This window comes from Daldinia loculata, assembly GCF_022478755.1.
Source record: "Daldinia loculata strain CBS 113971 unplaced genomic scaffold F4817scaffold_9, whole genome shotgun sequence".
In the NCBI taxonomy this organism is placed as follows: Eukaryota; Fungi; Ascomycota; class Sordariomycetes; order Xylariales; family Hypoxylaceae; genus Daldinia; species Daldinia loculata.
In genome coordinates, this window is record NW_026054863.1 from 622440 (window position 1) to 646128 (window position 23689).

At 48.7% G+C, this 23689-nt stretch overlaps 8 protein-coding genes and 1 non-coding gene across 9 annotated transcripts; 3 read left to right on the forward strand and 6 right to left on the reverse strand.

Annotated features, from left to right (window-relative positions):
* Positions 1–3183: 3183 nt before the first annotated feature.
* Positions 3184–4739, forward strand: F4817DRAFT_302961 (NAD(P)-binding protein). The gene is made up of 3 exons (XM_049299814.1): positions 3184–3736; positions 3803–4193; positions 4285–4739. Exons 1-3 carry the CDS (start codon positions 3412–3414, stop codon positions 4580–4582), a joined length of 1014 nt encoding a protein of 337 aa, XP_049161771.1. The 5' UTR covers positions 3184–3411; the 3' UTR covers positions 4583–4739.
* Positions 4740–4895: 156 nt separating this feature from the next.
* F4817DRAFT_313345 (uncharacterized protein) lies at positions 4896–5534 on the reverse strand (the record flags this gene model as incomplete). The annotated part of the gene is made up of 2 exons (XM_049300233.1): positions 4896–5311; positions 5384–5534. The coding sequence occupies 2 exons, from the start codon at positions 5532–5534 to the stop codon at positions 4896–4898; spliced, it is 567 nt and encodes a 188-aa protein (XP_049161772.1).
* Positions 5535–5757: 223 nt separating this feature from the next.
* Positions 5758–7696, reverse strand: F4817DRAFT_329546 (aldehyde dehydrogenase). The gene is made up of 2 exons (XM_049302284.1): positions 6984–7696; positions 5758–6934 (listed from the first exon to the last, which is right to left on the reverse strand). Exons 1-2 carry the CDS (start codon positions 7424–7426, stop codon positions 5953–5955), a joined length of 1425 nt encoding a protein of 474 aa, XP_049161773.1. The 5' UTR covers positions 7427–7696; the 3' UTR covers positions 5758–5952.
* A 935-nt stretch (positions 7697–8631) lies between these two features.
* F4817DRAFT_329547 (uncharacterized protein) lies at positions 8632–9678 on the reverse strand. The gene is made up of 2 exons (XM_049302285.1): positions 9447–9678; positions 8632–9373 (listed from the first exon to the last, which is right to left on the reverse strand). The coding sequence occupies exons 1-2, from the start codon at positions 9567–9569 to the stop codon at positions 9128–9130; spliced, it is 369 nt and encodes a 122-aa protein (XP_049161774.1). The 5' UTR covers positions 9570–9678; the 3' UTR covers positions 8632–9127.
* Positions 9679–9819: 141 nt separating this feature from the next.
* F4817DRAFT_329550 (PIN domain-like protein) lies at positions 9820–13972 on the forward strand. Its single transcript, XM_049302286.1, has one exon. The coding sequence runs from the start codon at positions 10065–10067 to the stop codon at positions 13854–13856; it is 3792 nt and encodes a 1263-aa protein (XP_049161775.1). The 5' UTR covers positions 9820–10064; the 3' UTR covers positions 13857–13972.
* Positions 13973–14223: 251 nt separating this feature from the next.
* On the reverse strand, positions 14224–14323 carry F4817DRAFT_t47. Its single transcript has one exon. It is a non-coding gene; the product is annotated as a tRNA-Val (tRNA).
* A 211-nt stretch (positions 14324–14534) lies between these two features.
* On the forward strand, positions 14535–16186 carry F4817DRAFT_329554 (Oligosaccharyltransferase subunit Ribophorin II-domain-containing protein). Its single transcript, XM_049302287.1, has 4 exons — positions 14535–14880; positions 14943–15144; positions 15255–15542; positions 15724–16186. Exons 1-4 carry the CDS (start codon positions 14735–14737, stop codon positions 15961–15963), a joined length of 876 nt encoding a protein of 291 aa, XP_049161776.1. The 5' UTR covers positions 14535–14734; the 3' UTR covers positions 15964–16186.
* Positions 16187–16350: 164 nt separating this feature from the next.
* F4817DRAFT_329556 (CDP-alcohol phosphatidyltransferase) lies at positions 16351–18735 on the reverse strand. The gene is made up of 4 exons (XM_049302288.1): positions 18355–18735; positions 18165–18274; positions 17981–18106; positions 16351–17919 (listed from the first exon to the last, which is right to left on the reverse strand). The coding sequence occupies exons 1-4, from the start codon at positions 18371–18373 to the stop codon at positions 16900–16902; spliced, it is 1275 nt and encodes a 424-aa protein (XP_049161777.1). The 5' UTR covers positions 18374–18735; the 3' UTR covers positions 16351–16899.
* A 967-nt stretch (positions 18736–19702) lies between these two features.
* Positions 19703–22355, reverse strand: F4817DRAFT_313351 (uncharacterized protein; the record flags this gene model as incomplete). Its single annotated transcript, XM_049300234.1, has 4 exons — positions 19703–20104; positions 20168–20256; positions 20319–20496; positions 22332–22355. The coding sequence occupies 4 exons, from the start codon at positions 22353–22355 to the stop codon at positions 19703–19705; spliced, it is 693 nt and encodes a 230-aa protein (XP_049161778.1).
* Between the last annotated feature and the right edge of the window lie 1334 nt (positions 22356–23689).

Sequence of the window (23689 nt, forward strand, 5' to 3'; positions counted from 1 at the left end):
CGTGTTTCTGCATCTACAATTACCTAAAGGGTTGCCGTATTGCAATATCTGCTTTGCTATGGTATGCATGAGTCGTAAGGGTAATATACTTATCTCATTTCTAACATGCAGAATTTCGCGCTCTAGAACAGCACGCCTTGATCGTGGCTAGGCAACGTTACGACACACCTTATCTAGATGTGACTATATATCTCGCCGTATACGTCATCGACAACAGGTTTTGGCGGGAGCAGCGAAGTTGATTTACCTAGAGCTTAGCTGTCATGCTGATATCCCCGTCACTTGCGGCTTCTAGGATAGCTTTTCATTGGACGATGGCATCCATGGTGACGGCTATTGGGTTTCGGGCATTCAGCTGGTAGGACCCTGATAACGTCAAATCGCGGGTTGAGGCGGCGTTTGATTTGGTAACCTCTCACAATCCGAATGAACGCCTTCGCATACAGGTTGAGGTCAGTGGCTTTACGTGTTACATATTGTAGTTATGGGTTTTAGTCCAACATTATGATCGAAATCTTAAGCGAATGCGATGTTACTGATTTCCTCAAGTGACTCCGAAGTATTCCTGTCAGTTATCATTAAGCCACCTATACTTACAAACCGATCGTGTCTGAATAATCTGATTTATTCACCCTGGTATATAAGCAAGAAAATGTTATCTATGTTCCGTTGTGTTTCTTCCTGCAGTATGATGTCGAGGTGATGTCGAGGTGACGAGTTGGAAATGGTAGAAATGGGAGGCAGATACGTGAAGGTTACACTCGCAATGTTTCCGGAGAGGCAAGCAATTCGGTATCACCTTTGAGGACGGTTTCGGTTTAATCCCTAATAGACGTGTTGCAGTAAATTGTTATTTCCAGAGACTCGTCTTCAACATATCCGAGATGGGCCGACTCGGCGAGGGCGCAGACTAGGTATCTCTCAACTTTGGGATTAGATATCTTGATTTCCTCATATTAGGCATCAAATCGTTTTAACGCTAAACATCGATTCCTTAAGAGAATAGAGAGAACCGGGCAACTTCGCGAGAGTTACTCTTTGCGAGGGAGGTCCGAGACGGCAGTGGGTACCTAAGGGTTTGAATCGTCTCGATGTGCTTTCAACTCGGCAATTCGCTCGTCAACAGCAACTCTTTCTCACTTATTTCTTCTTCGCGGCTGCTTCTGTACACCGGATAATAATGAACCATAGCCGTTTATTGCGCGGTTTGGGCACACAGGAGCGGTAGTACTGTCTTTTGACCGGCGAAAAAGAAGCATCACCACTTGGCTATTTGTAGCTAACATCAATTATTCCCTCACCCGCACTAGCCGCTGTTATTTATAATAGGTTACCTCATAGGTAGACACATAGGGCTGAGGGATAGACAGTCTAAGCAGAGACAAGACCCTTAATGTTACTGTCGCTAGATCGCCTATTTTATCTATCCTCGGTGGCAAGATATCTGCATCTGGAGGGGGGACGCGTGATTCAAAACCTGCTAGTATGAGCGGCTTCCCGATTAAAGAAATCCTGGGTCGTTCATCGATAATATCCTGCAGTAGGGGTCTTTTCTCCCAAGCCGGACATGCATCGGAGCAAGGGGGCTTCACTGGGAGGGCGAGACGATTGGTGAGTATATTGACATGTTCCAATGGCTACGCTAAATGCCGGATTGATCTGTCGCATTCCCTCGACGGCAGCGGGCCGGTAATCTTATCACATTGTTCAAGTTGACAAGTCAACAACGGGGAGCCAGGGTTGTGCTATATAAGCCTTTGAGTAGATAGACGGGCCTTGTCAGACTCGGACTTACCCAATCGCGGAAGAGAAGAATAGCACAACAAAGACTAGAGGACATCTGTGTAATCTGTATATACAGATCTTACAAGAGATAAGACTTTGTAAATAGTGCCGTCGACGGTCGTATAGTCTTAGAAGAACGCTAATGCTGCGGAACCTGCGCCAGAACTAACCCTGATAGCTGGGAATACTCTCTGTGAGTTACACTATTGGACGACGGGCGGAACCAACCAACCCCATGACGAACCCAAGAATCCTCCCATCTGCAGGGTTCGCGGGGAAAAAGAAATATTAAAAAGCATGGAAATGCGGGGAGACTTGCAGCTTGTATACTAACATACACATCACATACCTCTTATAGGTTGTATGCATACACATGTACGTACTAGGTTAAGCTGTATTCATAATGAGGCAGCGATGCATGGAAAGCGAGCCGAATATGTAGGCGAATATGTAGATGCGATCATGTGGCGTCTGTTTATATCGACAAAATGTTATACATACCCCTGACCATCTTACTGATTCGACCGGTTTAGCAGCAGAACGGAACGAGCTCCAGCCTAACCTTCCCACCTGCTAGTCCCCTTAGTCTCAAGCGTGATCGTTTAAGTTTTTTGCGAGGTACGGTTAACCTTGCGTGATGATAGCTTATACTATGTAGAATACCTAGCTGACATCGCTAGCGGATCGTATTAAGCTCCACCTTGTTGACCCGTTGGCTCCTGGTCGTAGGATTGCCTGAATAGGTAATCCGAAGCATTTAAACCATAGCTTCCAGGAGGTCCATCCGGTGATTCATCAGCAAAGATTTTTGTTCACCAGCGAGACACGTGGGGTACGATACCATCATGTGTCTGTTAACCAGTGTTAACCAGGCTTGCATTGTCACCGAGAACCCATATTCGTACGTACATAGTAAGATGCCTGTCGGTCTTTGGTTACATATCGGATTTCCGAACCTTCACCGGCCCCCTCACCCCAGCCAGCCTGGTTAAGGCCGATTCTACGATGGTACAATATGTTACTGCGTCTGTGGAGAAGACTATACTTAGCTCTAGAACTGTCGAACCCTCGTCTAAGGTCCCAAGGCCCCAAGCTCTCGGCCCCAAGCTCTCGGCCCCTCTCTCTATCCTAGGGGGGAGCGGAGACCCCTCATCACCTGTTATTCTCTAATTTGCCTCACCGTTAGTTCTAGGAGCTATGTCTGCGGCTTTGTTCTTAGAAGAAAAGAGAAAGGGGGGGGTCTAGACTTGGGTATTGTGAACACCTTGGCGGAACTGACACTCTCGGCTCACGATAGCCTCCGGGACAGGGGACTAAAGCTTCGCCTATATATGACGTCCGTTGGGAGCTTGCCCTCCGTCAACATGGAACCGACACATCGCCTATACTATACTATTGTGCTATCGTGGACCGGACCCTCCTTATTCGTGTTTCCGGACACCCGTGTCATTGCCCACCCCACGCCTCCTAGCCCAACAGATCGTTATCTTTCTCAAACAAGGCACACGTTGGCCCGCATAATTAGGACAGAGGTCTTATTTGGACTGGGTCACTCAGAGCATATATATACACAGGCGTCTCGGGCCCTCTATACTAAGAATCCTCCATAAACTAGACTAACTCACAATGTCGAACCTTGCACCGAGAATATCTCGAACTGCCCCTTCAGTGGGAAGACTCGCCCGCGCCACGCCGCGTGTGGCACCGTCATGCAGCATCACAGCCAGAGCAGCAGGAATAGCAGCCTGCAGATTACCTACTCGCCAGGAGCCGACACGGCGGTCTTTTCACAACACTACGGCCAATGCTACCAAGGTCGGCCTAACTCAGAGCAGCCCCCCAGGGATATTACCCGAATTCAGCTTAAAAGACAAGGTCATCGTCGTCTCCGGCGGAGCACAAGGATTAGGCCTCGTACAGACAGAAGCTCTCCTAGAAGCAGGAGCGAGAGGTACGAGGAATGAGACGATATCCTCGAGAGAGAGACAAAATACTGACTATGATGGACAATAAATAGTACACGTCTTCGACAGACAGCCCCAACCTGGCGCTGGCTCGTCTTTTGAAAAAGTAGCACGCCGAGCTAAGGAGGAATTAGGCACCTCGCTGAGCTACCACCAAGTCGACGTTCTAGAGGCACCCGACAAACTTCACAAGATCACCGAAGATATCGTCGCCAAGGAGGGACACATCGACGGGTTGATCGCGGCTGCTGGCATCCAGCAGGAGACTCCGGCCTTAGATTATACTGCTGAGGACTCGAACCGCATGTTAGGAGTCAACGTCACAGGTGCACTCATGACAGCGCAGGCCGTGGCGAAACACATGTACCAGAACGACACACCCGGAAGCATCGTGCTAATTGCCAGCATGAGCGGCACCGTGGCAAACCGCGGCTTGATCTGCCCGTAAGTCCCACATCCCCCCCCCCTTTCTCCTCCCCTCCCCAGACATCTAGATATAAGTACCTAATCACCAGCGAGCTAACCCACCTCCCAGGGTATACAACGCCTCCAAAGCCGCCGTCATCCAGCTAGGCCGCAACCTAGCGATGGAATGGGGCGTCAAGAACATCCGCGTGAACACCATCTCGCCGGGCTACATCGTGACGGAGATGGTGCAGAAGCTGTTCGAGAAGTTCCCCGACCGCGCCATCGAGTGGCCCAAGCAGAACATGCTGAACAAGCTCAGCAAGCCCGAGGACTACCGCGGCGCGGCCGTCTTCCTGCTCAGCGACGCTAGCCGCTTCATGACTGGTGCGGATCTGCGTATTGATGGTGGACATGCTGCTTGGTAGAGCATGGGTACGGGGTAGACTGGCTGGTGGGATATATATATAGGTATATATATAGCCTCTGTAGCTACCTAGATTGGCAAGGTGGGATGGCTGTCTGCTAGGGACGACGGTCCCTGTGCTAGAAGAGCTTGATGATAACGACTTGGCATGGGGTGTATTATCGAATGTACAAGGCGATGCGATAGACGGCGCTTTTACATACCTCGAATGCATAATATACACCAAACAATAATCCACCCGTGTGCTCTAGTAAAGAGTAAAGTTGCTATACAATCCTTTTGATCCTTTTCCATTTTTTTCTAGTTAGTTGTATTTAAGTCAAAGGCAAAGTAACCCCCCTAGGCCCCAACCTATCCACAACACCGCTCTTAAGCCGCAACCTCCTTTCAATATCAGCAGCCGGTGTTCCTCGCGCTTGTAGCACCAGCGCCTGCTTCAACGTCCCCACGTCTAAAAACTCCCGTCCCTGGCGAACGTCCTCAAACTCAAGCGTCGCGCGCTCCTCGAACCGTTGCCGTGCTTCCAGCGCGCTTAGCGTCGGGTTCTGCGCCGGCGAGGGGAATATATGGCTCCGCGGTCCTTGGTCCGGCGCGCCGGGGTAGGGCGACGCTGTGGACGAGTTCGAGAGCGTCGGGTTGGGCGTTGCGACGCCCATCTGCTTTAACCGTTGCGAGAAGGCTGCGTTTGTAAATGGGTTCGGGTCCGGGTCTATGCTATCTGCTTTGATTGCTGAGCGCGGGAGGCATGTTAGCTTAGAAGTGCGGGAGAAAAGTGTTGAGATGGTATCGTGTAAGTGCTCACCGTCATCTTTCGTAAACGACGCTCGCGGCTCGGGGGTCCGTTGCGCTGCCGGCCGCGGGCGAGCGTGTGGTGGAGGAGCGGCACTGCCGGGTGCTCTCGTGGGGAATTTACGCGTCACCGATTGGGCGGGTTTTGATGCCTTTGCTCCCATTGTAGCTATTTGTATCCCCCTGTGTAATTTGGTGTTTGGACGGGGACGACACTGTGACAACCTTGAGGGTTTGGTAAAATTTCGAGATGACGTTGCGATTGCGATTACGTCCCCGCTGTCGGAGCTTCTGTTGGTTACACCCGGAGGTACCTGGGTACATGTAGCTTAAGGGACATCGCTTAGGCCAATAATCTATATTTGACATGTACCTAGGTACATGATACGATATTGGTCTTGTTAGACGTTGAACTCAATATAGCATGATTTCTCCCTTACATCATTTATTTTAGGTCTTTAGAGAACTATCGCTAACGACCTTCGAAGATTCGAACGCCGGAATATTATTTTCTGTTTCTTATCTAGTACTTCGTTCTTATAAATTTGCGATAGTTACGTTCTCTATACACTTGTAAAGTTGCTAGTTTCTCCAGGTGATTGTCTTCGTTCTAACCCATTCTTCCACCCCAGTCAGGGCGTTGAATCGCCCGTATCCGCTCTCCTTACTTCCTCCATGCGGCAATGCCGTCTCGTCGTGAATGGTCATATTATTGATATGAACTGCCCCGGTCTCTATGCCTCGTGCAAACCGCAGGCCAACCTTGAGATCCTCGGTGAAGACGGCGGATGTGAGGCCATACTCAGTATCGTTGGCTATTTGCAGCGCCTCTTCTTCGGTCTCAACTTCAATAAGACTTACCGTTGGGCCAAATGATTCTTGCTTGTACAAGTCCATGCCTGGTGTCACCTTGCTGGCGACTATTGGTCTCAATCTAGTCTTTGAGCTCTCTGCGGCGTCCACATCTCCGTTGAGGAGAACGGCACCCTTACTAATCGCATCTTTTAAGAGATTCTTATTCTTATCAACACTTCGAGCGTTGATCAAGACCAAGGCATCACTTTTCGATGGGAAGATGTTCTCTATGGTTGCAACCAACTTCTCTTTGAATGCTCCGCTGATCTTCTTATGCACGATTATTCTCTCCGTGCTCATACAGACTTGCCCGGAGAAGAAGAATGCGCCTAGAGTGCATTGCTCTGCAGCAATGTCTAAGTTGGCATCTTCCCATACGATAGCTGGTGCCTTGCCGCCAAGTTCTAGAACGAGAGGTTTTAGGTGCTGACCCGCAATCTTTGCGATGATCTTCCCCACCGCCGTGCTTCCGGTGAAGTTGATCTTTTTGACATGTGGGTTTGCAATCAGAGACTCCGTAACGGATGGCGCGTGGGCCAGATCGGTTACTATGTAGTTCACTACTCCTTTAGGTAGGCCGGCCTCGTTGAGAATGGACAGGATAGCGTGATGAATACGTGGCGCCAACTCAGATCCCTTGAAAACAACTGTACAACCAGCCGCAATCGGGAAGAGCACCGAGCGGGTGCCCAAGATATACGGTGCGTTCCTTTGCAATGGTGAGCCTAGGTTCTCCTAGTTGACTGAGGGATATTTACCAAGGCGCCATTGCTAACACAACACCGTACGGTTCCTTCACGACCAGAGCTGTGATACCCGGCGCACACGGAGGAATGGTGCCTTCCACAGCAGCCACCCGTCCCGCCACATCCTTGAACATATCAATGGTGAGGTTGATATTGAAGTCGGCCCAGCTGCTTGCCGCCCCAACTTCGTCGATCATATACGTGGCTAGTTCCTCTTTTCTATTGCTCATGATCTCAGCCGCTCTGAGGAAAATATCTCGGCGCTCGGCTACGGGCGTATTTCGCCATTGATGACCAGCAGCTGCGGCGGCCTCGACAGCTGTGATAGCTTCTGCCTCTGTTGCTATACTACATTTATGCAAGACCTTGCCGGTGCTAGGTGATGTCACGTCGAAGGTCTTCTCGACGAGGCGTTCCTCGCCATCAATAACGAACGGTACCGTGTACGTTGACATATTTGCGGAGACTTGGTGGATATCCAACTGGAGATGTAGGCGGCGTTGGGTCGATTTATTAACTCTAAATCACCAGCAATGCCCTTTCGGCTATACTATGACACTAGTGATGAGATAAGTGGCTCTAGGAGCGCATCGAATATGAGATTACTCGAAACCGGGGAGACCTGTGGAGCACGAGATGGCTGAGACGTTGTATACGTAACGGCAGTGCATCATCTCCGACAACTTAGACTCTTGAAGATCGGTCTTAATATACGAAACTCACCTCTAATACCGAAATTCATGCCCCTCATTTCCCCGACACCCTAGTAATACTTGGCTACCTGATACTTGAATTCGCTTCCAGCTAACCCCACCTTGGTCGCATATATCGTTCCTACATAGTGTAAGTCCTTCGTAATTTGTTACACCAGGTTAGTATCTCCAGCCGGGAGATGATAATAGATCACATACACTTTTTCGGTACCTACCTAGGTAACCAGGAATATTCTGGACTCTTTATAGGTACAGCACCAATTTTGAATCATAGCTTACGCACCCAGGTCACACACTATTTAAGTCCGTAGGCTTGTACTAGTAGATTTGTAGTATTTCTGGGCCTTACGCAATTATAACAGAAGCCGGCTTCTATTGCCGTCGTAGTTGAAAACTTGTAGAATTGGGATGATAGTGTGGACTAGATTGTCGTGTTTTCATTAGTTGTGTTCTGTTGCCATTGTGATTGAGGCATCTCTTAACGAATTCCACGTCATTAGCGAAACAACATTTTATAAACTATAATAAGAACACTAGTAGCTGTTAACTACTATTTCTATAATATAAGGCTTTGATGACGTGCATCTTATTCAAGTGCTATGTTTCTACTATATGGTCAAATACCTCAATAAAATCCGCCACATAATCATCATTCACAGACGCAATAAGTCATAAAATTGATCAGTACCTAGTTAATGTCTACCTATTAGTATGCTTTAGCTCATAGCGCAGCCCTTATTCAGGAGCACCTCTCAATTAGTTTCATTTCGTGCTCAACTTCAGAATAGCTCAGCCAACGAATTGATGCCCCTAGAGTTACATTGAAAACAACCGTTTATGGTAGATGGGCCTCTAACCATAAGACTCGGTGATAATGTTATACCAACTCAAATATATAATGCCAGCTTCTTGAATTACGAGATTGACCAAGAATAGGCAGAAAATAGCTTGAAGATTTCACTACAAGAGGTGAACTACTCGTATAGCGACATCGCTGGAAAATCTTGTTGAGCAATATCGAGTAGAGACATACTCAATTAGTTAATAATCGTTGGTAGTATCAAAAAGTACTAGACCTCTAATCTTCCTTCTGTCTAGGGGTGTCGTCTATGTGAAGTCATGCCTTATGCTTCGCTGGCAAATTAGACCGTCGCAACTCTCCCTGTCCTTCTTATTCGTACCTATATAGCGACCGAGCGTCGCCTCGCGCCTACGTTATAATCCAAACGCTCGGATGCGCCCCGAATGCTAATCTATAACAAACCATACCCTCGGGTATCTCTGTGGAACGCCGCCCCGAACCAATGTCGGAAGCCTAACTGATTGGCCCCGGTGCATCTGACCTCCAGGCTGACTTCGAATCTAGCGGTCCTCTACGGACCGCGCGATGATTGGACAAACAAGTCTCCATAAGATCTTTTTTCCGTCGTCCGCAACCCTGTATCACCGAGTACCGTATATATCCCTCCGCTCGAATATCGACCGGCTCTTAGCCTGGCTCGAAAACTCCTCAACCTCCATCTTGACGATGTGCTCCCCGGGGACGACGACGAGGCCTAGGTACCGCGACGTCATGTCCAGCGCTACCTTATCCGCGCCGGGTGCGGAGCTTGAGGCTTTGGCTTCGGCTAGTTTTTGCTGCGACGGCTCGCGGTATTCGTAGGTGAGCGATAGGACTATGTTGCTATGCTAGGGAGATATATATGTCTTAGCATGGCATGGTCGAGGTGCGGTTATGTATTGTGTAAGGAAGGTGACGAACCGTGTCTGTGCATTTAAAATTCCCTATGAAGATGCGCCCGTCTGTTGTGTAGATGCGCAAGTTCTTGTTGAGCAGCGACTTGAGGAATGTTTCGGCTTCTGCCGGTTCCATATCGTTTTCCATGCTCTTATGGTATATATATCCCTAAAACATGTAGTCCTAGGATATTCTAAGGCGGTATTGCATTAAATGTTATTCGGCTTCTCATTATACGCGACGAAAGCGTGTCTTTGTGCTAAAGAGAAGAGTTGCGGAGAGGGGCAAGATACCTACTATAGGGCTTATCGATAGGGAGCTGCACCTTTGACCCTTGCAACTTGTAGCTGCCACCACTTTAAACCTAACAGGGGTCCCCTGTAAGTCGAGCTCTAGACGCGATTACCAGGTACCTATTGTCACGGTGCGGCGTCGAGTCATCGTCATCCATCATTTCTATCTTCTAATGATAACTTCAGGCAACAGCAACCTCTTTTATCTTATCCATTTGAACTCGATCTACACCGCTTAGATGGATACCGCTAACCATGCGGTCACAATTCCATTGTATAAGAGGGCTTCACTTTAATTCTATAGCATCAAATAAATTACCTTCACTGATCGTGTGAGTCCCACGCCAACATGGGTGTGAACGGGCTCTGGACCGTGGTGCAGCCCTGTGCCCGTCCAACGAATCTCGCCACCCTAAATCGTAAACGTCTCGCTGTCGATGCATCTATCTGGATATATCAGTTCCTCAAGGCCGTTCGCGATAAAGAAGGAAATGCTCTGCGCAACTCGCATGTTGTAGGCTTCTTCCGCCGCATATGCAAACTACTATGGTTCGGCATTCAACCTGTCTTCGTGTTTGATGGTGGTGCTCCCGCCCTGAAGCGCCAGACTATCACAAACCGAAAACGGAGACGGGAGGGCCGAAGGGAGGATGCGGTCCGTACGGCTGGTAAGCTGTTAGCCGTGCAGATGCACCGAATAGCAGAGGAAGAGGACGAGAAGCGCCGGAGGAGAGTAGAGCGTGAAGCGGAGGGAAGACCGGACGTAGATGAGCCTGCTGAAGAGCTTCCCGATGCAGAGCAGCTAGTTTATGTGGATGAGCTGGGAATGAGCCAAGCCGAACGGCAGAAGAGTAGGAAGTTCTACAAGCAAGATGCCTATCACCTACCAGAATTAGACGGAGGTATTGAGGGTATGGGTCGACCGGAAGATCCTCGCATTATGAGTATAGAGGAGTTGGAGGAGTATGCAAGGCAATTCAACAGTGGCGAGGATATCAACGTCTACGACTTCAGCAAGATCGACTTCGAAGGCGAGTTCTTCAAGAGTCTACCACCCGTTGATAGATATAATATCCTTAACGCAGCCAGAATACGAAGTCGATTGAGGATGGGTTTAAGCAAAGAGCAATTGGATGGCATGTTCCCTGATAGAATGGCATTTTCCCGATTTCAGATCGAGAGGGTGCGGGAGAGAAATCATTTAACGCAACGACTTATGCAGGAAGCCGGAATGACCGGTACTGATCTTACCCTAGCAAAAAATGCGCGTATAGCAGGCGAGAAAGATCGCGAATATATCCTGGTCAAGAACGAAGGGGCCGAGGGTGGATGGGCTCTTGGTGTTGTTAGCAAAGAGAAAGATCGTGGCGAGATACACAAACCTATCGACGTTGATGCCCTAGATTTTCAGTACCAGGCTAAGGAAGATGATGACGATTGGGAGGACGACGACGATTTCGAAGATGTACCTATCGAAGGTATAAATCGTTTACCAAGAGTTGAGCCCGAAGCTAGAGCTGCTTATGATGCCGAGGTGCGAAGACGACAAATATACGAAACTAGATTACAAAATGGACAGGGAGACATTCCCGCTGATGACGAGGATGAGTCTCTATTCGTTGGAGGGGACGCTGGAGATAGCGTCAATGATCTCTTTGAGTCTCGAAATGGGGAGGATATCCTTATTAACGATGAGGAAGAGGACCTTAGCCGAGCTATCGCCTTGTCTCTGAAGAACCAGCATAGAGTGACCTCATCGGGAGAGGGGGAAGAAGAGGAAGAAGAATTTGAAGATGTTCCTGCTCCCGAGTGGACCCAAAAAGCTACAGAAGGGCCAAAGCCGATCGCCTCCACAAGCGGGAATATGATCGCGCACATTGTGAACAATAGAGCGAATGCAGCGATATCTAAGCCTATGCCAGTACGACGGGATAGCAACGGGAGTAGTGATAGTGAAGTCGATCTACGAGCTGCTCTATCAAAAAGGAAAAAGAAGGCACCAGTCTTTAAACCCCAACCTGCGCCAGTAGTTCGAAATGTAAAGAATCCATTTGATGGGCCTTTGCCGTTCGAGAAACTGGACTGGAAGTCTAGTATTTTTGCAAATAAAGAAAAGGCGCTCGCAAAAGTAACCGAGAAGGAGGCTGAAGAAGAACTTGCGTCTGATGAGCTCGCAGGTGGCTTCATACGGGATGGCGGTGATGATTCTGATGCTGATGCTGATGACAAGGTACAAGAAAGTGAAGCAGCGCGTCCTCTGCCACCATGGATGATGCAAGACGAATCGGATATCCGCGAATCTCTAAAGGCGCGACGAGCCATCGAGCATGAAATTAATGAGCAGGATCGAGAAGCTGCACTCGAAGAAGAAAGACGGTGGCGCAAGGATGCAATTATCGAGATCGAGTCATCGGACGACGAAAGTGATATTCAAGTCATTGGGGCACCCCCGTTACCGCATCAGAAGAGCCCTGTACACGTGGAAGAGAATCGAGGCACACCACGGCTATCTCCTGCTACTTTTACAAGAGTCAATCTTCCAGTTGCCGACGAGGAAGACCAATTTGAGGACACGCGCCGCGCAGATATCGTACAAGAGCAAGCTGCTTCCCAAGTCGAGGCAATTGACGATACAGTATCTAGTCCTAAGTCGGCCTCCAAATCAACTTCACCGGAACTGGATTTTGGAGAAGTTGAGATTTTACAGCCGCCAGAAGAACCAATTAGCAATGATGTTGCTCCTGAGCCAGCATCTCCCGAGCCTGCTTTCGAGGATGTTGATGCGCCTGCGCCGGAAGCTTTTGACTCACCTGATAGATCGGAACCTGTAGCCGAGGCTACTAACGACGAGATTTTTGGCGATGCCGAGTTTGATGACAACGAATTTAGCGATCCTGAGGAAGAGGAGCTACTTGCCCAGATGGCTGAAGAAGCCGAAGAACATGCACGTTTTGCTAGTCAGCTAAATCACAAGTCCGAGAAGGAGAACCAAGAAGCCTATGAGCGAGAACTCAAAGCGCTACGAACACAACAGAAGAAGGACCGAAGAGATGCGGACGAAGTTACTCAGATCATGATTACCGAATGTCAAGCTTTATTGCGATTTTTTGGTATTCCTTACATCACCGCGCCAATGGAAGCAGAAGCTCAATGTGCCGAGCTGGTTAATCTTGGCCTGGTCGATGGTATAGTGACGGACGATTCGGATACCTTTTTATTTGGCGGTACGCGAGTGTATAAGAACATGTTCAATAGCAACAAGTTCGTCGAATGCTATCTTGGATCCGATCTTGAGAAGGAACTATCGCTCTCCCGCGAACAACTAATATCCTTAGCCCAATTACTCGGCTCTGATTATACTGAGGGTCTTCCAGGGGTTGGACCTGTGACCGCCGTCGAGATACTTTCCGAGTTTCCTGGTAAAGACGGGCTCACGAAGTTCCGAGAGTGGTGGCAGGACGTCCAGATCAACAACCGCCCAAAGGAAGCAGATCAATCATCAATTTTCCGAAGGAAATTCCGCAAATCTCAGGCAACGAAGCTGTTCCTACCTCCCGGCTTCCCTAATCTAGCCGTCTACGACGCTTACTTACACCCCGAGGTTGACAGCACCCCAGACCAGTTCCAATGGGGCGTACCTGACGTAGCGGGCCTACGACAATTTCTAATGAGCACAATCGGATGGAGCGAGGAACGAACAGACGAAGTCCTCGTCCCAGTGATCAGGGACATGAACCGTCGGGAGGCCGAAGGTACACAGAGTAACATCACAAGGTACTTTGAGGGCGCCGTCGGTGTCGGGGCAAAAGAAGCATTTGCCCCGAGGCAGAGGGTCCAGGGGAGCAAGCGCATGGCTCAGGCGGTTAATAAGCTGCGCGCAAACGCTGTGGTTGGGGGTATTTCCACTGCTGCCGCAGCAGAAGCGGAAGCAGAGGACGAAAGTCTTGCACCGCCCCCACAGCAATCTGCGCGGAGGAAGAGGAAGGCTGGGAATGCGATTACGATTGATGACGACGACGATGATGAATACGCCGATGGTAGCGAGGGAAATAGGAATAAAGATAATAGCGTTAAGAAAACTGCTGGCAGGCAAAAGGGCAGAGGCGCGAAAAGGGGAAAGAGAACTAAGGCGTCTGCGTAGATTGTCCCTTTCCCTAGCAAGACCGCACCACTGTGTAGAATTAATCCTAGAGGGCTCAGGCCTTGTGTACTATTTACCATTTTGCGAGATGAGAAATTTAGATGTTTATATATTAAGTCTTCAAATTATTATGCTGTATCATAAAATCTATATAAGTGGTTAGATGTACCGTTTGTATATTAATCGCTTCATTCTTTTCTTAGTTATAGTAGGACCAGACGAAGGTCTTGAGAAATTGATAGTGTGTTGCGGATGGAAAATTAAAACCAAAAAAAAAAAAAAAAAAATTTTTTTCTACAAATGTTGACCGACTTGGTTGAAGTTATTGTCGCATCTGGTAATTCCAGATGGAAGATATGCAAAAAGTTGATCAACGCAGGGATCGAACCTGCGACCTTCTGTGTCCTCACAATACACTATACAGTGAAATTGTAAGACAGACGTGATGACCACTACACCAGTTGACCATTGAGAGATGTGATTTGCGAGAAACCAGATCCTCGGATGAAAATTCGGCGCTTTATAATGGATTATATTGGTTTGTTTTGCTAGCGGGCGGATCTATGTGGAATTGGTATGTAGGTGCATAACTAGCTGACGTTAGACTGTTCTTATCGATAAACAGAAACCACGTTAGCCACAGCTAATAAGACGACCGTCACTGGTGAAAAGTGGAACGGGTATTGTGTTCAATTGAAGGGAAAGCTCCAGCAAGTCACTCACTCACTCAGTGGGTAGCTGTTGCAACATTGAACAACTCCTCCGAGCTGCCATTGCACCACTACCACCACCACCACCACCACCACCACCACCACCACCACTTGCACTACCACCACACTCAATACAGTCCAGCCAAGCCAAGCCCAGCCGAACGAACAATGCGATTCCTACACTCGTTCGCAGCGCCCCTCCTGCTCCTAGCTGCCGGCGCCGCTCAAGCAGCTTCTTCGTCCTGGGGCTTCGACGATGCGAAGGTCACTGTGGCGGCGAAGAAGGCCGGGACTAAGGAGCCGGATGTTAGACAGTATGTTCGAGGTAGAGGTGGGGATGGTACGGTGGATTGGAAGGGCTGATTGGCAGTTATAGGTTCAACGACAAGACACCCGTCCTCCCGACTCCCGTGGTGTTCGATAGCTCCGACAGCTTGAAGATCACGTTGACGGCCAAGGAGAACGGCAAGGGGAAACGTCCTCACCAGGCGTTCCTCGTGCTCCGCGAGCCGAGTTCCGGGCTTGAGGCCCCGTTCCCGTTGACGGTGAAGGACAATGGCAAGGCGACTGTTGAAATTGTGCGTCAATCCCTTCCCCTCCTCCTCCTCCTCCTCCATCTTCTACCTTATATCTTCTACTTCTACTTCTACTGTAACTATATTCTAACACCACACCACTCCCCCCCCAGAAACACAGCGACCTCCCCCTCCAACTCGCCACCGCAACCACCCCCCTCAGAGCATCCCTAATTATCGCCTCGTTCGGCTCCTCCGCCGGCCTCGTCAAAGACGTCTTCGACGTGGAGGTGGTGCGCGACCCGGCCGCCAAGCCCCTCGTCTACGAGAAACCCCTGCGCTACGGCAAGCTCCACGAGATCCACCATATCTTCCGCGACGACCCCAAGAGCCCGCCCAAGATTATCTCTATCGTTTTTGTTTTTGCCATTTTGGCCACCATACCGCTTTTGTTTACTGCCGTACGTATTTATCCCGCTTTTAGCCCCCCTTTCATTTTCGTTATATTGTTTGTTCATGGGGGGAGTGGTGGTGGTGGGGCGCAGAGCAGAGGGGGGATAGAATCCCTCTCCCCTAGAGCATTCAAGCCGGGATAGCAACATATATAACGGCATAGATAGCCTTCGCTAACACGGAATACAGTGGGGTCTCGTCGGCGGCAACCTCTCGGATCTGCCCACAGCGCTGAGCGCCGCCCCCGTTGCGCACAGCACCTTCCTAGGATCTATCGCCGCCATGGAGCTTGTCTTCTTCCTGTACTATTATACATGGAACCTATTCCAGACCCTGCCTTTCATCGGCCTCGTTTCCGTCAGCATCTTCTTCAGCGGCTCCAAGGCCCTCGGTGAGGTCCGGCGCCGTCGGCTGGCCGGAGAGAGGTGAAACGGTGACTTGCCTAGGAGTTAGTTAGTTAGTTATGTGCCGTTGCCAGTAGCAGGTTACTATGTTAGAGAAGATAGGAGGGGATAAAGAGGTTCTCTAATTCGCGTGGCCTAGAACGCGCGCCATTTGATGACAATGTTATTTATGGCGTCGACGCGCGAAATACAAGGAATGCTAAAATTACGGTAGATATAAAATAAAATAAAAAGGATGTTTAACAAGACTAAAGCACATCTTTTATATCTAGATCAAGTGTTGTCTTACTCTTACCTTCTGATCCCTCTTCCGTCCCCTACTTCATTCTTAGGTTCGAAAAACCCAAACCGAGCTGTAGATACAGCAAGGGAATACCACAATAGTAAAGACAATATAACCTCACTACCTAGATTTAGAAGAAAGAGGCTCCTTTTTTTATATTTCATTTCATTTCACCCTCATTACTATCCCATTTCTATTCAGAACACCCCCCCACCATCGCAATGCAAACGCAAATGCAATCACCATCAATTACCGCGCCCTCTCCTAGTAATCCGAGAGGCGCCCTACCCAATCCCAGCCCGCTGTTAAGCACAAGGCCGAGGGGATGATTCTATCGCTTGTACATGTACACGGTCTAGCCCCCCAGCCTGTATCTAAGCCAGACTCCCTTCCCCTATCCTCTGTTCTCTCCAACCTAGGCCCCGTAGCTACGAAGCCGAGGTGTCCGATGCGCCGAGTGAAGCCATGCCTGCCTATCTACATAGTATAGTCCTGTTTCTTTTCTAGTATATTACAACAAAGTAATGTAAGAGCGGAGAAAGGCTAGCTCCCGCGTAGAAGCCAGCGCCGATCCCTGTGATAAAAGGGGACATCTTTCCAGAATCGTACGTCGTATCCACTATATCCCCAACTCCATATCTCCCTACCGCATACGCGCAACCGACCGGACCGACGCATCTACTGTGACTTTTTCCCGTTGGCCGCGCCGTTCGCTAGGAGTTCCTGTTTCCGCTTGTTCTCAAGCTGCTTCTCGTGGGGGATGGTGAGGCAGTTGATGCCAAGGAAGTTGCAAATACTGTTGGTGACCAGATACGCCCAACGGAAGTACACGACGAACGCGAATACGAAATACGCCCACAGGTAGTAGTGCTCGAGGTCGGCGGAGATAGGTGGAAGTCCGAACCGCGGGAGGTTGCCTAGGAAGGCGCCGCCCACTAATGGTGCCAGCATCACGGTCCAGTACGGGAAGGGTTGACGGGTAAGGTGGGCGAGGATCATCTTGGTCGTCATGCGCCCGAACACGAGCGACATGGTCAGGCAGAAGAGCACCAGGTGGTTCTCGCGCATAAGTGTCGAGTGCGGCGAGTACAGCCATGCGCCGATCGAAAAGGTATACACGGCCATGGGGATCCACTCGAGGAATACCGGAAGGACTGGGAGATTGTCCCGTCGTCTTGCCTTAACGACGTTGAGAACGCAAAATGGCATGTGACCCAAGACGAGTGAGCCCACGATCAAGAGGATCCAGATATCACGAATCGAATGGTCGGCGACGATTTCGTCGAAACCGAAGAGGTACTTCTGTCCTACAATATTAACGATAGGCTCCGTCCAGATGCCAGGTCCGTAGATGCCAGATATCGCCATTAGACTACACGCGATTAGGAGACCCTCGGTGGGACCGTTGAAATAGCCCAAGTATAGCGTGTGGGTGTGATACGTCTCCCAGGTCGAGAAGAACATAGCCAAGCAGGGACACAGGGCGGTAAAAACACCCGATTTCGAAGTTCCCAGCGCCATTGCGCCCGTCTCTAGTAAGCTACCAAGAGTGCAGTTTAAGGAGTCGATACCGTGGTCGAACAGTTCTCCTAGACCACTCGACGTGCCGGTTCGGCGCGCCTGCTTCCCGTCGATGTTGTCCATGGTCTGATACATGAAGAGGCCGAAGGCGAAGCTAAAGTAGAGCCATGACGGGCCCTGAAGTACACGTTGTTAGTCAAACGCGATCGACATTTTGCAGAATCGCAATACTACGTACCGGTCCTACCAGATCTGGCATAACTATGACCAGTAAGGCGATGTTAACTAGAATGAACATGAACCCTATCAGGGTCACCATGTTGGGTGCCAGCCATAATGGCAGAAGCTCAACAAATGCATTCCACTAGTCCAACTCTTAGTACTATTCGGTGTCAAGGCGGAAATAGGAGCTCGGTACGTACGTAGGGACGGAGGATATAATTGGAGATGGGCGACTTGTCGACGGCCGAGTACTTGTAGGACTTGAGATGAATGAGGGCGTCGTCCGAGATGCACTCGGCGACGGCTGTTTCTACACAAGGATTGCATGTCAGACATAAGAAATTGCCAAGGATGGCAGAGGGTGGCAGAGGACGCCAAGGTTGTACATACTGCTATTATTCGGGGCCATGGTGGCGCGCAGGACTTTTCTGCTTACTCGGTGGCCGCAGGACGGTTTGCGATCAGCTCGGATGCTACAGAACTGTAGGAGAGATACCTAACGAAGTGCAAATACTGTGGCACCTCGAAACTTTGTTCGCGACGGTCAAACTATTGGTTGCAAACTTTTGGACGAACTTGGTAACAGAAAGGAATGATCATTCCCAAGTTAAGTAGATGTTAATCGACTCCATGGGATATATGTATGAAAGACGAGTCACAGAGAAGGAATACGGAGGAGAACGAATGTGTCACGAAGGTTTGTAGGTTTGTAGGTTTGTAGGTCGTAGGTCGTAGGTCGGCAAGTCGGTGTGTTGTATAAGTTGGCAGCTTGTAGCGTGCAGAAGTGGAAGAATAATTTACATTCGGATGTACCTAGGTACTTATGCCATTACCTGTATGTATGCACTACATAGGTACCTAATGGTGGGGCCGAGATGGTTTTCGTCCGTGTTACATAACGAGTCCCACATGCAAATAGGGTGTCATATCCAAGAACGTGGGTTACACAAATCAAACCAAGACGAATTAAATCGCAAAGTTTTTCGACGCCTCCCCTTTTTTTTTGGCCTTAACTTTTTAGCAGGTTCCATTGAATAAAGTCTTGTTAGCTAGGTTAGTCCATTCAACCTTCAGGAACAAATCCCATATAAAAGGATATCGGAATTATTACTGGACCATCGGTTTATTAAGCTTGATGAATTGAGCTGACATGTGAGAGTCTTATGCAAAATATAGGTATACCAATATCAGCTCAAATCGCCCCCAAACATCTCATGACGAGACATGACGTAAGGACTATAGCGTCACATACACGGGATTGACTAATAGGGAATAGGGAAACAAGTAGCGTGTGAGTGAAGGCCTAATATAGAGATCAGGTCTCATGCATTTAATTATTAGTTCTGAGCTTTGTATGCTCTATTGTCCCTCGGCGGGATGTCGTTTTGTTTTGTTAAGTAGACTGCTATGTATAGCATAAGAGTATGTCCAAATATCCCATCTACGCTTCCATTATCAAAAATGCAAGGGTTTTCCAAGCTTCAACCCCTTATGCTCCTAAACACAAATATTATATCAGTATGCGGTAGGTATCAGATGCAACCGCCTTGACTGGATGACTGGATGATTCGAGTCATCGCTCCCCAGGTATGAGACGAAGAATGCGCTCATGCGTTTTCGGAAATATGTTCTGCCATAACAGGATATCTTTTAACAGTTATCAGACGCGACATATGATTGAAACCCTTTCGAGGTGCTGCTGCTCAAGGGCTGAAAACGTTCCCCCGTTCTTCATTCCTTACAGCAGGAAGACACCAAGGCTTACACTGGCGGCGATGATGGCAAAGCCGAATAGGCCATCATTAGCACCTACTCGGAAAGCCGCATTGCCGTCGTTACCCCCGCCCTCGTTGTTGCTGCCGGCCAGACCGGTGTAGACAGTATTAGGGTCGTCAGAAGCGGTACTGCTGGCCGTGGCAGTAGAGCCCGCGCTCGATGTTGTGGCGTTGGTCCTCGTCGGGTTCTGGGCACCGCATGGGTGGTCCTCTCGGCACGCGCTGGAACAACTGTTGTCCTGTCCACACTTCGTGACGCACTGGTCACCCCATTCCTGGCAGACGAAGTACGGCAGAGTAAGCGAGTACTCGGACACGTTCGGTTGCTTGTTGTCTCCGCACACGCAACCGTAGGTCAAAGCTTTCTACAAGGAAGATATTAGTATAAAACGGTCAGCCGTCCGGATCTGCTCTGCTCTGAAACTTACCGGATCACACTCGTTGACCAAGGTGGTTCCCGGCGGCGTCTGTGAGCAGATTATAGGGCAGGTGCTCGTCTTGGACTGGCACCAGCTTGCTGTATATCACGTTAGAATCATTGGATCGGAACATGTTCTAGGCAGGTATTGTAGGACGTACTTCTAAGACTCAACGACACGCTGCTGGGATCGATAACATAGTCGGCCTGAACCGACGAGGCCAAGAGAAGGGCCGCGGCCAAGATGTTCCTTAACGAAGACATTGTGACGGTGGAATTAGGTGTTACGGTAAGACGAGGACGGTTGTGACGGTTGTGACAGTTGATATTTACTCGTTTCTCCTCTAATTAGAACGACTGTGTAGTATTAAAGGCAATGTACAGCGGAAAGAATTAGTGTATTAAATGCAAACGAATATTAGAAATAACGATTGACCGACGACCGACCGACTTTAAAAACGAGAGGAACGGTGTCTAGGATACGAAGGGGGAACGAGAGGAATGTTCTCCAAGAAAGAGAAGTTCTGGGAGCTCTCCAAAGATGGGATGGGGAGACCGGGGTTCTTGTTCTCGCACGTACTATGTATTATAAGATATTGTACTGTACGGGGTACATAACCAAAAGAAAATGAAAAATAAAAGGAGGTACATAGTATTCCCTGTCCGGGCGGTGGTCTCAGCGCTATCTCCAAGACCCCAAGCAGCTAGAGCTCTTATGACTGGCTGTTCGCTATCTATGTACTAGACAGGGATCATGGGTAGCTATCGACTTACATACAAGTTCTATTATTTGTACTGTCCAACATGCGCAAGCAGGCGAGTTGCACCACAGTGACGCCGGCAAACCAGAAATCACGATAGTTCCAGACGGGATACCCGTCGTGTTGTCATCGATTTCGTCTTCTCCATTACGAGGCCACACTTCCTTGAAAACTCTTAATCGTGACCTTGAAAAACCTTGGCTTAGATTCGACGACGAGCCTTTCCGAACTTCAAGCTCACATGGGTAGAGCTCACATGGGTAGAATAGACTAATACAAGTACGGACTAAATACAACGAACTAGATAGCGAGCAAACCAAGATGTTGGCTTCGTGATCTTTCAAGTTCGAGGGGTCTCGAGCGGGCGATCTCTCATAATAATAAAACCGCCATCTAGTTAATTCGAAATTCAATGCGCCGTCCTGCTTCCCTGCAAACGTGCGGACAGGTTGCACCGGCGAACCCTCCCCCCCAACTCACAACTAACACCTCCCGGGTCTAGTTTCAGAGCCTCAGAAGGGTACCATTCGGCTCACCTGCCAAAAAAACGGTTGGCTTGCACCATGTTTTACTTCCGGGAAATAAAGTATCGAAAAAGCATAGCTTATGTATTTACAACCACATAATATACGTATGCACATACAGTACAGTACTGTACGCACAGGAGAAAAAAGCCTGCGCTGCTGATCATCTGCATGCATCGTCCGATACCCTTAAGGTTGGAGCGTCATCCAATATTGACCGTAACTTAATTATACATTAGGTAGGTAGGTAGATAGGCAAACAGGTATGTGTAAGTGTATATACGGAATACATACCTAGGTAATGTATGTAGTTATGCAAGAACCTACGGAACCATATCACGGCTTTTAAGGTATAATATGGGGAGGTCTTAGCTTCTCGGGGGTCTTGCGGACATTCTCATTGGATTAGAAAGAAGTCAGATGCCGTTTAGGGAAAGCGACTTTTTGCCATTGCCCTCGTTTTGCCTACGTAGAGGGCGTCAATCCTCGTATTGCAGGTGGAAGAGGTTGGACTGCAGAATCCGAAGCGTTCTGGTGCATGCGATTTGTCCCGTATTTTCAGGTTCGCTTAAGTAGAGGGGGATGATGGTGTGGTGAGACGGGACTCTACTGCGTTCGGCTCCATTCCGTTGATATTGTGTTCGAGTGTAGTAGGTCGGTTTTGGATTAGAGGCTGACTTGCTTGACGATCCCAGCTCCGACTATGTAGGCACCTAATGTATGTAAATGACCTCTCTTTAGCCCTCACATCACGACCATTTACTAAAAATACATACGGCGAATTCCAGAGCCTACATGGAAAAATAAGCAGCTAAAGGTATGCTCTTCGTGTAGCCCCGCAACTAGCAACAATTATGTATACTTCGTAATAAGACGTGTTATTTCTTACTCCTCTTCGGTCTCCATCCGTCATCGTTCGTTATATTCCCAAATAAGTGACCGGAATCCCCGCATTACCCACCGATGCTGAGCAACGATGCCTGATACATACATAAATCCCAACCTCTGGCATTTCTAATGTACATTCATTCATTCCCATGCCTGCTGCCGCTGCCGCTGCAACGCATCAGATCTATATTAATCTATATTAGGTAGGTATCTAGTAGATTGATTCTCTTACCTCGAACGATACAACGTAGACAGTGCGCATTCCTCTTCGTCAATATAGTTACTCGTACAATGTAGGTACATATGTAAGTGTCCCCCCAATAGATTAAACCTGTAACCGTCAACTTTAATCCATCCACATGTCCGCTCAGATTCCTCGGCAATTTGACCTCCGCGTCATGAAGTCTGTTTCAGATCGGAGATATAAACGGAGAGAAAGGTTAAACGGAATAAGATAAATGTCACACAGCATGATTCGGCGCAGTGCAAAACGGAGACGAATGTACAACGTGTATATAGATAACTAACACACCCTACCCCGGAATGATACCCATGTTACGGCGGAAGTACAACTTCATCCGCAACCAGACGTTCCCGGTGGTCCTTGACGGGATCTCCGTACCTCTACTATCTCAGGGATAAACATCCTTATCGATCTACAGTTTTCTGATGGGACATTGTTTACCGCCTCTTTCACTTCCTTCACTCCAACGAGGATCCGTTACGAGAGCTTTAACCCATACGTTAGTTTGTGCAACATGTCCTCGCATTGGTGGAGGACATGGGCTAGCCAGACACACGGGATATACCGCACGGTAGACTGCATCCCTTATTTAGAGATCCAAGTAAGGCATCATTTATAATTCGCTTCGTTGCATGACACGCATCAGTTATGCCCTTTTTGTAATCAAGGACCATCCACCTGTCAACGCATGTTTCTTACTCCTGAGTTAGTTAAAGTTAAATACGGACTCCAATAACTGAGATAGCTGGATCGTTCGTTTACTTGTAGGTAAACACTCGCAGCCCTTAGTCTTTTATATGATAACTGGAACAGCCATTACCAAGTGTTAGTGACTAACAACGCCCATCTTATTTATCAACATTGCATTGAAGATATGCTCAATAGATCCAATTCATACTTCCAGAGTTATTTTGTGTCGTTAATCCTCAGCTATGTAATTTAGTAACTTAGACACAGATATAATGGGTGTCGATTGCTAATCTAGTTATCTGGAATCTTCCATACTATTCACCTTAAAGCCCCCCATCGTAACAACATGACCCACAAATCACTCATGATAGTGTACATCCACCTCTAAGCCCACATGAGATATATGCGCTCATGGACGTTTAATT

Coding starts and splice junctions, on each gene's coding strand:
- F4817DRAFT_302961 (XM_049299814.1), top strand. CDS start 3,412: ATGTCGAACCTTGCACCGAGAATATCTCGAACTGCCCCTTCAGTGGGA. Junction 3,737..3,802: donor CCTAGAAGCAGGAGCGAGAG/GTACGAGGAATG, acceptor GACAATAAATAG/TACACGTCTTCGACAGACAG. Junction 4,194..4,284: donor AACCGCGGCTTGATCTGCCC/GTAAGTCCCACA, acceptor CCCACCTCCCAG/GGTATACAACGCCTCCAAAG.
- F4817DRAFT_329546 (XM_049302284.1), bottom strand. CDS start 7,426: ATGTCAACGTACACGGTACCGTTCGTTATTGATGGCGAGGAACGCCTC. Junction 6,935..6,983: donor GTGTTAGCAATGGCGCCTTG/GTAAATATCCCT, acceptor ACCATTGCAAAG/GAACGCACCGTATATCTTGG.
- F4817DRAFT_329547 (XM_049302285.1), bottom strand. CDS start 9,569: ATGGAAAACGATATGGAACCGGCAGAAGCCGAAACATTCCTCAAGTCG. Junction 9,374..9,446: donor ATTTTAAATGCACAGACACG/GTTCGTCACCTT, acceptor ATATCTCCCTAG/CATAGCAACATAGTCCTATC.
- F4817DRAFT_329550 (XM_049302286.1), top strand. CDS start 10,065: ATGGGTGTGAACGGGCTCTGGACCGTGGTGCAGCCCTGTGCCCGTCCA.
- F4817DRAFT_329554 (XM_049302287.1), top strand. CDS start 14,735: ATGCGATTCCTACACTCGTTCGCAGCGCCCCTCCTGCTCCTAGCTGCC. Junction 14,881..14,942: donor AAGGAGCCGGATGTTAGACA/GTATGTTCGAGG, acceptor TGGCAGTTATAG/GTTCAACGACAAGACACCCG. Junction 15,543..15,723: donor TACCGCTTTTGTTTACTGCC/GTACGTATTTAT, acceptor CACGGAATACAG/TGGGGTCTCGTCGGCGGCAA.
- F4817DRAFT_329556 (XM_049302288.1), bottom strand. Junction 18,107..18,164: donor ATTATATCCTCCGTCCCTAC/GTACGTACCGAG, acceptor GAGTTGGACTAG/TGGAATGCATTTGTTGAGCT. Junction 17,920..17,980: donor TGCCAGATCTGGTAGGACCG/GTACGTAGTATT, acceptor CGTGTACTTCAG/GGCCCGTCATGGCTCTACTT.